The following is a 17,223-nucleotide window of genomic DNA, read 5'->3' as shown; positions in this document are numbered from 1 at the left end:
TGGATTTGAACTGTGACTTTTTGGTTAGCAGCTGTAGCACTTAACCACTATGCCACCAGGGTTTCCCATTAGCCATTAGGGAGACGCAAATCAAAGCCACAATGAGATACCACCTCACTCCTAGTAGAATGGCAATGTTTAAAAAAAAAAAACAAAACAGTAAATAACAGGTTTTGGCAATTGTAGAGAAACTGAAGCCCTCATTCACTGCTGGGGGAATGTAAAATGGTATAGCCACTGTGAGAACCAGTTTGGCAGTACCTCAAAAAGTTTAACAAATATAAACCAGAGACTCCATCACCCTGAGACCAGAAGAACTAGATGGTGCCTGGCTATAACCGATGACTGCCCTGACAGAGAGCACAACAGAGAACCCCTGAGGGAGCACGAGAGCAGTGGGATACAAACCCCAAATTCTCATAAAAAGACCAGACTTAATGATCTGACTGAGACTAGAAGGACCCCGGTGGTCATGGCCCCCAGACCTTCTGTTGGCCCAGGACAGGAACCATTCCCAAAGCCAACTCTTCAGACAGGGATTGGACTGGACAATGGGATGGTGAGGGATGCTGGTAAGGAGTGAGCTGCTTGGATCACGTGGACACCTGAGACTATACTGGCATCTCCCGTCTGCAAGGGAGATGAGAGGGTAGACGGGGTTAGAAGCTGGAGGAATGGACACGAAAAGAGAGGGTGGAGGGAGGGAGCAGGCTGTTTCATTAGAGAGAGAGCAACAGGGAGTATGTAGCAAGGTGTACATAAGTTTCTGTGTCAGAGGCTGACTTGATTTGTAAACTTTCACTTAAAGCGCAATAAAAATTAAAAAAAAAAAAAGCTGAACATAGAACCAACATATGACCTGGCAATCTCAATCCTAGGTATATACCCGGAAGAATTGAAGGCAGGTACACAAACAGAAACCTGTACACCAATGTTCATTACAGAACTCTTCACAAAAGCTGAAAGGTGGGAACAACCTAAATGCCTATCAACAGATGAAAAGATAAACAAAACGTGGTACATAAACACAATGGAATACACTCAGCCATAAAGAGAAAGTCCTGACGCATGCCACAACATGAATGAACCCTGAAAACACAACGCTGAGCAAAGTTAGTTGCAAAAGAACAAAAACTGTATGGTCTCATTTATATGAAATAAACAAATATATAGAAAACAAAGATTATCAGCAGTTACCAGGGGCAGGAGAAAGGAGGTGCATGGTGTGGAAAATAAAAAAAAACTATTTGGCTTTTTGGTCCTGGTTCTAAAGCCTCACCTGATCTGACCTTTACTGGATTGGCTGGGGAGCCCCACTCAGTAACCAAACATTACCTGCACTGGCTAAGGGCCCTTCCCAGTAACCAACCTTTACCTGGATTGGCTGAGGAGTCCTGCCCAGTCTGACGTTTAACAGGCTTCATGGATTGAATTATGTCCCCCAAAAAATGTATCAATTTGGATATGCCATGATTCCTGGTATCCGGTGACTGTCCACCATTTTGTCATCTGATGTGATTTTCCTATATGGTGTAAAACCTGCCTCTATGATGTTAATGAGGGGGGATGGGCGGCAGTTGTGTAAATGAGGCAGGACTCAATCTACAAGATTGGATTGTGTCTTCAGGTGCTCTCTCTTGAGATATAAGAGAGAAATGCCAACAGAGACAGATGGGAACCTCATACCACCAAGAAAGCAGTGCTGGGAGCAGAGTGCATCCTTTGGACCTAAGCTTCCTGTGCTGAGATGTCCCCAGACCAAGGGAAGACTGATAACAGGAACCCTCCTCCAGAGCCGACAGAGAGAGAAAAGTGTGCCCCTGGAGCTGGTGTCCTGAGTTCAGACTCAGCCTAATGGACTGTGAGAGAATAAACTTCTCTTTGTTAAAACCATCCACTTGTGGTATTTCTGTTATACAGCACTAGATAACTAAAACACCAGGATTGGCTGTTGGGCCCTGGGCAGTTTGATCTTTAGTAGGGTTGGATGGGAGGGCCTTACCCTGTAGTTAACCTTTACACAGATTGGCTGGGGGGCCTGCCCCATGACTGATAAAAAAAACTCTGTAACACGGAGGCTCAGATGGGGCCTCCTAATCCACAAGAGCCAGGAGAGAACAAGGTGGGAGTAGGAGGGCTTCCTCTATGAACCTCCCAACCAGGTAAGCCTGTGACGGTGATGGAGACAGCAGCTGCAATGGTACTAGAAGTAGAAACAACAAGCAGACCTAGATGGTGACAGCAGAGTATAAAGACTGAACCCCAGCCGAGAGCTGAGATGAGCAACCAGTAGCTGAGCTTGCCAAGTGATGTCACTGAGTTTCCTGTTTGAAATCCTGATGGGTGGAAATGAACATTTGTTTTCAGGAAGGGTAAGCAGGTCTCCTGTTAGACACTGAGATCCCTCTAGAACCTCACCCTTTGCATATCTTCATTTGTTTATATCCTTTTCTGTTATTAAGGACATCATGCTTGGTAGAGGGTCAGCAAAAAAGAGGAAGACCCTCAATGAGATGGACTGACACAATGGCTGCAACAGTTGCTCAGGCATGGCAACAACTGTGAGGATGGCACAAGACCAGGCACTGTTTCCTTCTGTTGTGCACAGGGTAGCTATGAGTTGGAACTAACTTGACAGTACCTAACAACAACTGTTATTAAAGTTGTTACTGCAGTTATGTTGTTTCCTTGGGTTCTCAGTGACTGTTTCAATGAATTATCAAACCCAACAGAGAAAGAATGCCATATGGGGAATGCCAGGCATCAGAAATGGTAGAGAAGTTGCAGAACAGGGGTATATTTACTTCTGTCTCACAGGAACCAGCTTTGTCCTAATTCTTATCCACAGTTATTACTTCTGGGAGAAAGGAAGATTTTTTGTTTAGGGGTTATTGAGTTTATGTTAATGGTGATAGAATGATTTTGAAAAAGAGAGCAAGAATGCTTACACAACTTGAAAAACATAATCAATGTCACTGAACTGTTTATGCAGAAATTGTTGAGATGGCATATATTTTGTTGTATTTTCACCACAATTTTAAAAAAAGAGCTTTAAAGATTATTTCAACCTTTGTTTGCTAACAATTAATGAGAAGAAAAAAAAACCTTTACAGGGGCTTATTCATTTGACTGCCAAACTTATACAGGCACTAACTTATAAAACATGATTTTCATTTAAAAAAATTGTACTTGTCCATTTATTTAAAGTCACGAAAGAACTGTCAACTAAGAGTTCTATATCCAGCAAAACTGTCCTTCAAAAATGAGGACAAAATTAAGACATCCTCAGATAAACAAAAGCTGAAGGAGTTCATTACAATTAGACCCGCCCTACAAGAAATGCTAAAGGAAGTCCTTCAGATTGAAATAAAAATACACTAGACAATAACTCGAAGTCGTACAAAGAAACAAAGATCTCTGGTAAAGGTAACTTCATGGGCAAATATAAGGGCTAGTTTTATGGTATTTTTGGTTTGTAACTCTAGCTGTTATGTCCTACATAATTTCAAATAACAAATGCATAAAAAACAATTATAAATTTATGTTACTGGGCACATGACATACAAAAATATAATTTGTGATAGCAACAACATAAAGGGGGCAGGAGTATTGTATATTACTGAAGTTAGTACCAATTTAAAGTAGGCTATAATGAATTTAGAATGTTAAACACAATCCCCATAGTAACTACAAAGAAAATAGCTACAAAATATACACAAGAAGAAAGGAACTAAAATCGGTCAGTACAAAAAAAATCAGCTGAACATGCAAAAAGGTAGTATTAGAGGAAAAGAAGGATAAAAAAGGTATAAGACACAAAAAAAAACAAATAGTAAAATGTTAACTACTATAAATATAAATGGATTGAACTCTCCAATCAAAAGGCAGAGATTGGCAGAATGGATTTCAAAAACATTATCCATCTATATGCTGTCTACAAAAGACACACTTTAGACCCAAAGTTAGAAATTCACTGAAGGTCAAAGGATGGAATGAAAATTTTCCATGCAAATAATAACCAAAAGAGTAACTGAGATGACTATATTAATATCAGACAAAATAGACTTTAAATCAAAATGTTATAAAAACTGGAAGGAAGAATTCAGGACTGCATATGAGTATGCACATGCACAATATTAGCTTAAATTCTCAATTTAATTAACCACTCCACCGAAACTTATGAGAAAACAATGGTTACATAGGTCAAAAGCAAATGAAGCATGTTCAAGTAACTTCAGTTGGGTCCCAAAGTCCCCAATATGGGTACAAAGTTGCCATGACACTATGCAAAGCAGAGGCTTGCTTTGTAGAATGGTAAATTTTTACTACACTAATGGCCTTTTATATCCAAGGCTTACTTCATCATTCTGGAAAAACTCACACTATTTATGCAATCCCACTTAGGGAAATCTTTCAAACTAGGGCTCCAATGTCCCTGAACCACACACAGCATCATCAAAGCTACATTTTCATCTTACTGGATAAAAAGAGACAGTGCCCAGATGTCCCTGAACTTCCCTCTCTCCAGCTTTCCAGCAAGCTCATTCCTTGCAGTTCGTAACAAGGTAAGGATACTACCTATCACAGTTATTGTACAATTTAGTACTAAAGATAAACAATGCAGTAAAAATTCAAAAAAAGAAGAGATAAAAGGGTTATTATTTTTAAATGGCACATCCACATAGAAAACTCAAAGAGTATTAACAAATGAGAATGAAGAGAGAGTTCAATAGGGACACCAGAGAGAGATCAATACATAAAAATTAATATTCATCTTGTCATTAAAAATAACTAGAAAATTAAAAAATAATACAAAAGCAATCAAAACTTTTAAGTATTTACGAGTTAAATGAACAAAAAAAATGCATGTGACCTTTCAGAGAACAATTTTAGACACTGTTAAAGAAGATAAAAAAAGACCTAAGTAAGAGTAAAGAACTATCATGTTAATAGATGGAATAACTTAACACTGTCACGCTCATTCACCCCAAATTAAAGTTATTGCTGTGGTGGCAGAACAGGGCCGAAGACAAGGTTCCACCGTATCATATGGCTATTGTATTCCAACCCCTGATCACACGAGAGGAGGAACATACACAATCATGGAGCTTAAAAGCCATATAATTCAAGGATCAGAGTCCCTCCCCCTAACTCGGATATGCTGTTCTACTAGATCTTCTGCTAGAATGCAACAGGCAACTGGGCCCACATGCCTACTACTGCTCCTGCCCGTTTCCATTAGTTTCCCCAATGAATACTGATCTAGCAAGTCTATAGTGTCTGGCCATTTTACCTTATTATCAGAATACACACATACAAATAAACATATTAATATAAATTTTCATCCCATTAAAAAGAAATTCTAATTCAGTAAAGAAGAGAAGAAAAACTTTTGTAGGCATCAGTGCTATCTGAAGTCTCAAGAAAAATGCTAATTTTACCTCTCAAATGTTAAAATCATATGTTCGTTTATATTTAAAATTCATTTTTTAATTCCAACCTGCAATGTTTCCAAGCGTTTATTAAGAGGTAACTCATCTACTTCCAGAATAAAAACATCTACTGCCGTGTACAGCTTCTGTTGCACTTCATTTCTTTTAGCAATCAAAATATTCCCTTCATTCTGGAGGAAGGAAAAAAAGAATAACCATCACTAATACGTCAGGTATTTTTTATACATTGGCCTATATATATATTTTTTCAGGTATCAAAATATGTAAAATTAACATTATTGTTGTTGTTGTCTGTTGCCATCCGAGTTGCTTCTGACTCATAGCAGCCCTGTTCAACAGAACAAAACACTGCCCAGTCCTGTGCCGTCTTTACAATCGTTGCTACGTTTGAGCCCATTGTTGCAGCCAATATGTCAATCCATCTCACTGAAGGTCTTCCTCTTTTTCACTGACCCTCTGCTTTGCCAAGCATGACATCCTTCTCCAGGGACTGGTCCCTCTTGATAGCACATCCAAAATACGTGAGACGAAGTCTCACCATCCTAGCTTGTAAGAGAAGCATTCAACACTACATTCTCCCAACATATTAAGACTTAGACCACCAAACTGACAGAACTTCCTTTCCCTTAATTAAAAATAAGGACACTTAAGTTCAATAATCCTGCTCTACTTTATTTTTTCCCCATTACTTCTGTGACAACGAAATTTTTGGTTTTCTTGAGAAAATTATGTAAGTTCCTGTTATTAATTAAGGCACAGTGGTTAAGTACTTGATTGCCAACCAAAAAGGTCAGTGGTTTGAACCCACCCAGCAGCTCTGTAGAAGAAATGACCTGGCAATCTGCTTCCATGAAGATTATAGCCTAGGAAACCCTATGGGACAGTTCTACTCTGTCCTATAGATTCACTATGAATCAGAATTGACTCAATGGCACCTAACAACATTATTATTAATTACACGTTGGTTCCTTCCTACTCCCATCCCACCCTCAACTTCTTCATCTACTCATTCTTCAAGGTTTGGTTAAATTCCAAGAGGGTAAGACCTCCCAAAAGGCTATATTCAAAATACGTAAGTGAGAAAGATCTAAGAACCCTATGCATTATCTCTACTATAGTACCTAACACACTATACTGAAATTATCTATTTATATATCCATCCTGTACCCAAGAAAGATAAACATAGGATCATGTCTTAAACAAATTTGTGTCTCCACCACCTATGACAGTGTCTGGCACATACAATTAAAAGTGTGGATCTGGGGATATTCTTTCTTCGTTAAGCAGAACCAGACCATTTTATAACTACAAAGACAAAAGGAAAGAGCCTCTAGCGAGACTCACTTCTTTCATTAAAAAAAAAATGTGGCAACCATGTCAAGGAACTGTGAAAAATACATAAATGAAAATAACAAGTCTAAGGTCTAAATTATGTACCATAAGGAAACAAAACGGCAACTTCATTTGAGTAGCAATTATGTTTCTGTATTTATCCAATACTCTGCCTCACCAGTGTATCAAATGACCTTTAAGGCGATGAAGCCTAAAAGTCAGCCCTGCAACATCAGCAGTGATAGAAACAAATATTTGCTTTAAAAAAAAAAAAACTTGTACTACTGGAATACATTAAGCCCTCTCTCTCTCTGCCTTGAATTACTCTCCTATGCTCAAGCCACAAAAACAAAGCAAAGCAAAAGAAGCAGTTCTTTTCCAGCTCAATTACATGAAAATACATAAGTAATTTTAATATATTTGGTAGTGCAGTTTAAATGGAAAGAGAATATACTTTGTAGTCAGACAGATCTGGGTTCAAATTCCATATTAAGATTTAGAACTATGGAATTTTGAGCAAGTTACTCAACTCCTGTGGGCCTTCCTCATTAATAAAATGGGGATAAAAATGCCCATCTTAAAGATGATGCAAGGAAAAAGTTTATAAAGTACTCGTAATATTATCTGTAGTTTATGGATTCAAAAATTATTAATTCTGCTCTCCGTTTTTTCTTTCATAATCAGAAGTTAAGATGTAATATACAAAAAAACCCAAATCTAACCCTTTCTCCAAACTAAACATTCCTGGCATTTCCAAAGGCCTAAGTTATCCTGTTGATGTTTCTCGTTCAGAGCCAGTTAGGCTCCCAACTGGCCAACCTAGGTAGGAATAGGGAATAGACGTTCAGGATACAATTCACAGACGCAGAAACTACCAATACGTATGATGGAACAACTCAAAACACAGTAATTACAGAGCTCATCATAGGTGCTACATATGATTACTGCAGGGAATACTTTTATAGAGAAAACGAAGATTTCTGTTCAGTTTGATTCAACAAACTAAAGAGAACTGCAACAGGAAATAATACATACTTGTATCTAAGCAAATGAAAAATTCACCTGAAATATTTTATTCTTCATGCCCCTAAGCAAATGAAAAATTCATCTGAAATATTTTATTCTTCATGCCCCTTCCGAGCCCACAAAACCACCTCTCAATAGGTGGCTGAGACAATATCTAATAGTCCAATGCTGCAGCATAAAACATGCCACTCAGACCAGAAGATGACATCCATATCAGTGAGCGTGGGAGCCACCTTGGCTTGGAAATCTCACGCCCTTCAAATCCACTGCATCTCTTATAAAAATTCCACAGGCATAGCTTCCTGGGTTTCTAGCGGGGCATGCCCAGTTACAAAAGTCCACAGCAAGCATTTGTAGTTTATTTATACTTCCTCCCAGTCCAGAGGCAATTTACCAATCAGGTGTTATATTTACTATACTGCCTAGTAACATGGTTGAAATATCATTTAATCAGATGACGAAGCAAACAAAGCTAGGGAGTTAATTAAAGGTCAAATTCTTATGCAAAAAGGAAAAAAAGATTTTGTTACCTCTTTGTCCACAATGATCATTTATCTACTGGTCCTTTCTGACAAGGCCAGTAAAGGAATTAAATGATATACTATGAAAATACTGTAAAAAAAAATATTTCAGGCAAATAAAATGCCATTACAATATGTGCACCACCCACCCCCCTGCTTTCTCAAAAGATGATAAATATCTCCTTATGTTCAGCAGATTAAGATTTTAATTTTTTCCTGAATTCTCAACCCACCACATTTTGACAAGTTTTAATCTTCTCCTGAGCCAGACTGTATTCTTCCCAAATTATCTCTAATTCATTCAAGGAAGCTGGGGTAGTAAAGCACCCTTCATCCAACACTTGTATAGCATCTGAGAGGTCATCTCCAAAACGAACACTGACGTTCACACGCCTGTTTAAAAAAAAAAAAGAGCAAAAAGGAAAAGACCAATATACGAAAAATATGAAAATTTATGAGAGAAAAAGTTACACTTAAATAGTAATTATCTAAAGTTACTATTTACAGCAGTGGCTATAAAGAAGTATATTTTTAAACTTTTATATAAAATTATATTATATGGATATCAAATAGACCTTCAGTGTCTAGCCTACAATTAGATTTGCAAGTACTTTTTAAAAAAATTATATTTAATGACTGCCACAACAGGGAGCACAACAGAGAATCCCTGAAGGAGCAGGAGGATGCAGACCCCAAATTCTAGTAAAAAGACCAGGCTTCATGGTCTCAGGCTAGAGGGACCCCAGAGGTCATGGTCTCCGACCTTCTGTTAGCGCAAGACAGGAACCATTCCTGAAGCCAACTTTTCAGACAGGGATTGGACTGGACTATAAGACAGAAAATGATACTGGTGAGAAGTGGGCTTCTTGGATCAAGTAGACACATGAGACTTTGTGGGCAGCTCCTGTCTGGAGGGGAGATGTGAAGGCCGAGGGGGACGGAAGCTGGCAGAATGGACACGGAAACACAGGGTGGAGAGAACAAATGTGCTGTCTTATTAGGCGGTGAGCAGCTAGGAATATACAGCAAGGTGTATGTAAGGTTTTGTATGAGAGTCTGACTTGATTTATAAACTTTCACTTAAAGCACAATAAAAGAGAAATAGTGAAAATAAAAAAAAAAAATCATATTTAGCCAACCTTACTTGCCAAGGCTAAAGGCACACAGTCCTTGCACTCTAACAACCAGGCTAGTGTTTGCTAAATTTAAAAATGCAATCAGACAGCAGGCAACTAGCAAAACCAACAAGGTCCAAAGGTATTCCTTTTTTTAATTTCCAAGTAGATTACCAATATTCCAAGTAGATTACTAATAGCATATTCTTTCCTCAAATATGAATTAAAATACATTGGGTCATTTTGGTCCAAAGTCTGCTCACAATTTTGCAAATGTAGCCACTTGATTTTTGGCAGTGCTTCAAAACTGATTAGGTTCTAAAGGGACCAAATAACTCAAACTCTTAGGAGACTGATAAACCAGATGCCAACTGATAGATTTATACTGGAAAATAAAAGCTTCCATTGAAAAGGCCAACATGCAGTATTCATTCAAGGCAACACCTTTTTAGTGTTTCAAAGTACACGAGAAAATGGACAGCTAGTTGAGTTTTGCACATAGCATGAAAAAGGAACTAGACTGCTTTGAGAACTATTTTATCGAAACTCCAGAAAAAAGTGATACATTATCTCTAGCCAACAATAAAGTAACCCTCTGCTAGGGTAAGAATATCTGTATAATTTAGATATAAACTTCAAGAAATGCTGAATAAACTCTGCACATGACTTGCTAAACAATTTCCTTTTTTCTTCTGGCTCTATGAGGATCACTTTGCAAATAATAAATTATATCTTTAGACAGAGTAAAGTAATTTGGATACTTTCGTTTCAGATTAGTCCTGAAAATAACCCCAAGTAAAACAACTGGACATGGTAGTTCCCATCAAACCACCACTTACAAGTTGTGAGTTATTGTTTTTTAAATTTCACTCTCAAAGATGAACTTAGGACACTATAGCTTCCAGGTAATAAAAGAACACTGAGAAGAATAATACAAATTCATCTCAAGAATAACTATTTTTAGTTTCTCCCTTCAAAGTCATAAAAACACAAAGATTAAATTTCAAAGCAAAAAATGGTAGGCACATAATTTAAACAAAGCATCAACTAATATGCAATTATTTTAAATTATCCTTTTAAAAATATACTTTTACCTACCTAACTTCTTTTAACATCTCAACCTTAGCCGCTAGATCTTTCATTCTGGTACCTACATGAGTCTTCAGAGCACTTTCTAAATTTTTAGTCAAATCCATAGTAGTTGCTTTCTCTTGCTGAAACAAAGAACAGGCACATGCTACTGAGATAAGTTAGGAACTGTATTTCTGCTATTATTTCAAAAAATTTAGACATAATTAAGCCAAATTAAATATATACATATATGGCTACATAATAATAAATACTGATTACCCAATTAGTTGGAATCTGAAAAAGATAATCTGTTTCACAGATTAGAGACTCTCATATTTCATCCTAACAAGAAGTCAAAGAGAAACAAAATTTCACATACTGTACCTTTAATACTTTGATTTTTCTAAAGATAAACGGTGTCCATAGAAAACAAAGATCCCAAATGATTATGAACAATTTGTTTTCTGATGAAGTCTTATGCCACTCTGCATTACAAAAGAATCAAAAATATCATTTCTTTGACGCAAGGTAGATTAAACTCCCTTTTCCTGAGTGATTTCCCAAATACATGTCTACCATGATCATCCAAAATAATGCATGTTGTTATATGCCGTCCAGTCAAATCCGACTCATAGCAACCTTGTATGACAGAAAAGAAATGCTCCATAATCTTTACATGAGCAGAATGCAGGTCTTTTCTTCTACAGAGCAGCTGGTGGGTTCTAATCACCAGCTTTTTATGGCAGCCAAGCACTTAACCATTGCGTCACCCAAAAACTAAAACCAAACCCGTTGCCGTCGAGTCAATTCTGACTCATAGCAACCCTATAGGACAGAACTGCCCCATAGGGTTTCCAAGGAGTGCCTGGTGGATTCGAACTGCCGACCTTTTGGTTAGCAGCCATAGCACTTAACCACTACACTACCAGGGTTTCCAAGGCTGCTTAAATAACGTACGTTGTTGCTACTGTTGTTCGGTGACATCAAGTCAGCTCTGACTCATAACGACTCCACGCACAACAGAAGGAAACGCTGCCCGGTCCTGCGCCATCCTCATTATCATCATGCTTGAGCCCACTGTTGTACCCACTGTGTCAACTCATCTCTTGAGGGTCTTCCTTTCTTTCCACTGACCCTCTACTTTACCAAGCATGATGTCCTTCTTCAGGGACTGGTCCCTCCGGGTAATATGTACAAAGTATTTGAGACAAAGTCTCAACATCCTTGCTTCTAAGGAGCATTCTGGCTATACTTATACCAAGAATGATTTGTTCATTCTTCTGGCAATCCATGATATAGTCAATATTTTCCACCCACACCATAATTGGAAGGCGTCAATTCCTCTTCAGTCTGCTTATTCACTGTCCAGCTTTCACAAGCTCATGAGGCGACTGAAAGCACCACACCTTGGGTCAGGTACACTTCAGTCCTTAAAGTGACATTTTTGCCTTTTAACACTTGAAAGAGATCTTTTGCAGCAGATATGCCCAATGCAAAACGCCATCTGATTTCCTGACTGCTGTTTCCATGGGCATTGAAGGTGGATCCAAGTAAAACGAAATCCTTGACAACTTCAACTTCTTTTCTGTTTATCATGATGTTGCTGAGTGGTCCAGTTGTGAGGATTTTTGTTTTCTTTATGTTGAAGCATAATCCAAACTGAAGGTTGTAGTCTTTGATCTTCATCATTAAGTGCTTCAAGTCCTGTTCACTTTCAGCAAGCAAGATTGTGTCATCTGCATATGGTAGGTTGCTAATGAGTCTTCCTCCAATCCTGATGCCCCGTTCTTCATATAGTCCAGCTTTTCCTGTTATCTGCTCAGCATATAGACTGAATGAGTATGGTAAATGGATACAACCCTGACACACACGTTTCTTAACTTTAAATCACACAGTATCCTCTTCCGTTCGAACAACTGCCTCTTGGCCTATGTACAAGCTCCTCATGAGAACAATTAAGTGTTCTGGAATTCCCACTCTTCTCAATGTTATCCATAATTTGTTACAATCCACACAGTTGAATGCCTCTGATCAGTCAATAAAACACAGGTAAACATCTTTCTGGTATTCTCTGCTTTCAGCCAGGATCCATCTGACATCAACAGTGATATCCCTCGTTTCACATCCTCTTCTGAATCCCACTTAAATTTCTGGCAGTTCCTTGTCTATGTACTGCTACCACTGCTTTTGAAAGATCTTCACCAAAATTTTACTTGTGTTTGATATTAATGATATTGTTTGATAATTTCTGCATTCTATTGGATCACCTCTCGTTTAAATTTAAATACATTTAAATAATGTATACACCAATAATATAAATAAAGACCTGGCAATTTTACTCCAATTATACTACAAACCAGCTATTTCATAGATAAATGTTGAACTTTTACTCAGTATTTAAACAACATGCTCTCCTGTCCTCACACTCTCCAATCCTTTAGTAAAATAAAGGAGAGGACCAGAACATACTGAATGCTTATTAATAGTAGCCAGTGCTCAGTTATACTCATAACCTTCCACTCTTATTGAGTGGCATGACCATGAAAAATCAGTTACATTTGTTCCTAAATGTGTTTATATCAGTTCTACTTGTTATGATAATTACTCAAAACAGTACATAAATCTAAAAAATAGGATTGGGAAAACAGTTATAGTTATCTTTGAAAAACACATAGCATGTTTTGAAAAGACTCCATTAAAGCAAGTTTTTAACACAAAGTGCTAGTTAATGCATTTGGATGAGAACTATAAAATACTGAGGGAAAGAATAATGTAAGTCTAAAAGAACTGTGAGCTCATACTGTTTCTTAAATGTCTTGAATTTATTATTAATCTACTTGTTAAAAGGAAAAAGACAAAACTGGACATCAGATGATGAATGGTTATGGTTTTTAAAAGAGACAAAGAAAAAATGCTGCCAACAGGAAAGACAGCAGACGTAAACCCAACCACATCAGTAATTATATAAAATCAAAATGAACTACACACTCCCATCAAAAGGCAAGACATTATCAAACTGCATGGAAAAAGCCTGGACTCAACTGCATGTTGCCTATGAGAAACATTTATTACATATAAAGAGACAGATAAAAGCAAAAGGATAGAAAAGATACGCCATACAAAAATGGCTGTATTAAAATCAGGCAATGAGGACTTCAGGACAGAGAATATTTCCAGTGATAAAGAGGGACATTTCATAAAGATAAATGGTCAATTCAGCAAGCAAAAATAATTCTAAATCTGAATGTAACTAGTAACTAACAAGTGAGTTTAGCAATATCAGGAAGACAAGATCTGCACACAAAATTCAACTATATTCCTATATACCAGTAATGACCCGTTAGAAACGAAAATTAAAAAAAAATTTTTTTACAATAGCTCATAAAAAAGAATACTTAGGTAAAAACTAATAAAATATGCATAAAATATGCATACCTTCTATATATTAAAAACTACAAAATGCTGATCAAAGAAATCAAAGAAGACCTACATAAATGGAGACATACGATGTTTAGACTTGAAGACTCGACACAGTAAAGTATCAATACTCCCCAAATTGATCTACAAATTTAACAGAATTTCAATCAAAATCTCAGAAGGATATTTTATAAATCTAGACAAGCTTATTCTAAAATTTATATGGAAAAGCAAAGGAACCAAAATAGCCAAAACAATTCTGAAACAAAAGAACAAAGTTGGAGCAATTGGACTACTTGATTTTAAGACTTACCATAGGGCTACAGTAATTAAGACAGTGTTGCCCTGGCATAAAAATACACAAATCAACAGAAAAAAATACCCACAGTTATACAGTCAATTGATTTTTCAACAAAGATGCCAAAACAATGCAATAAGAAAAAGAGAAGTACATCTACATGAGGGAAAAAACTCAACCCCTCACTTCATACTATAAACAAAAACAAATTTGAGATAGTTCATATATTTAAAAATTATAGATTCTAGGTAAAACCACAGGATATCTTCTCGGACAGTGTACAAAAAAAAAAGGCAACAGACATAAAAATGTTTTTTGTATTTTTTTAAATACAAAAACCTGATATATTGGATTTCATCAAAATAAAAAAATTCTATTAGCCAAAAAAAACCATTAAGAAAGTGAAAAAGGATACAGCTGTGAGAGGCAGGGCCAAGATGCTGGAGTAGTCAGATGCTTCCTTTGGTCCCTCTTGAAACAAAGACCAGAAAAAATAAGTGAATGCCAATCTAGGAGCCCTGAACATCAAAGGCAAAGGTGAGCAATCAGACTGAGCGGCTGGGTGAGGGAGAGATGGTTCAGAAGCTGCAAGGAATTGCCAGGCCTGACCCAGCGGGAACCAGTACCCTGCAGATCAGATCGGCTGGCTTCCACAGTGAAGCAAATAGTGGTGCTCGGGATGCATTTTCCACATCGGGAGAGACCAGGCAGCACAGAGTCTACTCAAGCCTCCAGAGCCAGTGAAGAGCAGTACCCAACTGGCAAAATACAAGTACACGTGTCTAATCTTGTGGATCAAAAAACACTCCATTTGGGAAGAACCTGTCTTCCATCCACCTGCCCCCTCCCTGCTCTGTACCGGGTCCTGGGCCTGTATCAGTGATTGCTGCATTCCCTGGGCCGAAAGTAGGACTCATTACAAGCCCAGAGCCATTCTTTCAGCCTTGTAGAGGGAACAAATTAACAAACATGAAAAAATAACTTGCCAACTCCCCTAAGCCAGGAACTCAGAGCAGACACAGCTCCTTTTCCTAGGCACTGGCACAAGGGGTCCATGGACTATGATTGCCTTTTACCCCTGCATAGACCTGTGTGGCCCATTTCAAAAGCGTAGGCCCTCATTAGCACAGTACAATAGGGTATATACCTGAAGCCTAAATTGAACTGTATTAGCTATATGGTGGAGTGACATTGGACAATACTCTGTCCATTAAGCAGGGTCCTCAGCTACCCATACCAGAGGCCTGAGGACTGGTAGCTCCACCCACGCCACCTACCCATCCCTGAAACAGGTCCAAGAATAAGTGTGCCTCCCAGTCTTTATAGCAAACAACATTGGGTGCCCACAGTCCAGCTGCAAAACTCACCCACCTACACACTCTAGAGAAAAGGGTCATGTTTTCCCCCAAGACACTCAGGGGCAGCCGTCAGCCTCCTGCCTTACTTGGTGCATGACCCCCTTCTGCAGCCAGATACCTGTGCCTACCCCCATCATCCCTGTCCCTCCAGAACTGCAGGTTAGAGCCTGCACCACACTCTTGGTGACCAACTACCTGGACACCTGAGCTGAATCCAGGAGTAAATGGGCTCCTGGGCTCACATCCCACTGCCGTCGAGTCGATTCCGACTCATAGCATCCTGGGCTCACATAACTAGTAACGAATCTAACCACCTGGTGACACGACATCAGAGCTTCAAAGGTGCCAATAATTGGAATTAGACAACTCAACAGAAAGTCCTAAGAGCAGAACTGAGGCAATGGAAGTCAGAATTAGTAAGATTGAAGATAAAACACTTGATTCCAACTTATTTGAAGAAAAATCAGATAAAAGAATTTTAAAAAATGGAGAAACCCTAAGAATTATGTCAGACTCTATCAAAAGGAATAACGTATGAATGACTGGAGTACCAGAACACAGAGGGATAACAGAAAATACAGAGAGAATTGTTGAAGATTTGTTTGCAGAAAATTTCCCTGATACCTTGGAAGATGAAAAGATATCCATCCAAGATGCTTATCAAACCCCACACAAGGTAGATTCCAAAAGAAAGTCACCAAGACATAATCAAACTTGCCAAAATCACAGATAAAGAGAGAATTTTCAAATTGGCTAGGGATAAATGAAAAGTCATCTACAAAGGAGAGTTGATAAGACTAAGCTCGGACTACTCAGCAGAAAACACACAGGCAAGATGGCTATGGAATGACATATATAAAGCCTTGAAGGAAAAAAACTGCCAGCCAAGAACTGCATATCCAGCAAAACCGCATCTCAAATATGATGGAGAAATTAGGGCATTTCCACATTAACAGAAGTTTATGGAATTTGCAAAAGTCAAAACAAAAGTATAAGAGATACTAAATGGAGTCTTCCTGTCAGAAAACCAATAACAACCCAAGACTAGAACACAAGACAGAGCAGCCAGGTATCAGTCCAGACAAGGAAGTCACAAAAATAAAGCAAACCTAAAACACTGAAAATAGGGAAACAGACGTAAATATGTAAAAGATGACAACATTAAAACAATAAAGAGAGACTAAAAAATGTAGTCATAGATCTTTCATATGGAGAGGAAATCACGACAATATAAAGAAATAAAAGATTGACTTAAACTTAGAAAAACAGGGTAAGCATCAAGGTAACCATAAAGGAAACTAACAATCCTACCCATCAAAATAAATAACAAGAAAAGCATAAAGATTCAGCAAATACAAAATCAACAATGAAAAAGATGAAAAGAAAATACATAAAGAAAAATGACATAGCGCAGAAAATTAAGTGGAATAAAAAAACTGTCAACAACACTAAAAAAAAGACACCAAAAGGACAGCACTAAACTCATACCTATCAATAATTACGCTAAATGTAAATGGACTAAATGCACCAATAAAGAGACAGAGTGGAAGAATGGATTAAAAAACACAGTCCATCTATAAACTGCCTACAAGAGACAGACCTTAGACTTAAAGATACAAACAAACTAAAACT

At 37.8% G+C, this 17,223-nt stretch overlaps 1 protein-coding gene across 1 annotated transcript in view; it reads right to left on the bottom strand.

Annotated features, from left to right (window-relative positions):
- STK31 (serine/threonine kinase 31) overlaps nt 1-17,223 on the bottom strand; it is an 87,036-nt gene that overhangs the window by 43,928 nt on the left and 25,885 nt on the right. Inside the window, exons 9-11 of the mRNA XM_064290410.1 lie at nt 10,546-10,661; nt 8,566-8,725; nt 5,501-5,623 (exon numbers count right to left, since the gene is read on the bottom strand). Of these exons, the coding sequence (XP_064146480.1) occupies nt 5,501-5,623; nt 8,566-8,725; nt 10,546-10,661 (399 nt within the window). The remainder of the gene's footprint in view (nt 1-5,500; nt 5,624-8,565; nt 8,726-10,545; nt 10,662-17,223) is intronic.

This window comes from Loxodonta africana, chromosome 8 (assembly GCF_030014295.1).
Source record: "Loxodonta africana isolate mLoxAfr1 chromosome 8, mLoxAfr1.hap2, whole genome shotgun sequence".
Classification (NCBI taxonomy): domain Eukaryota; kingdom Metazoa; phylum Chordata; class Mammalia; order Proboscidea; family Elephantidae; genus Loxodonta; species Loxodonta africana.
The sequence above is the reverse complement of the archived record's forward strand: the minus strand, read 5'-3'. Positions and strand labels throughout refer to the sequence as shown.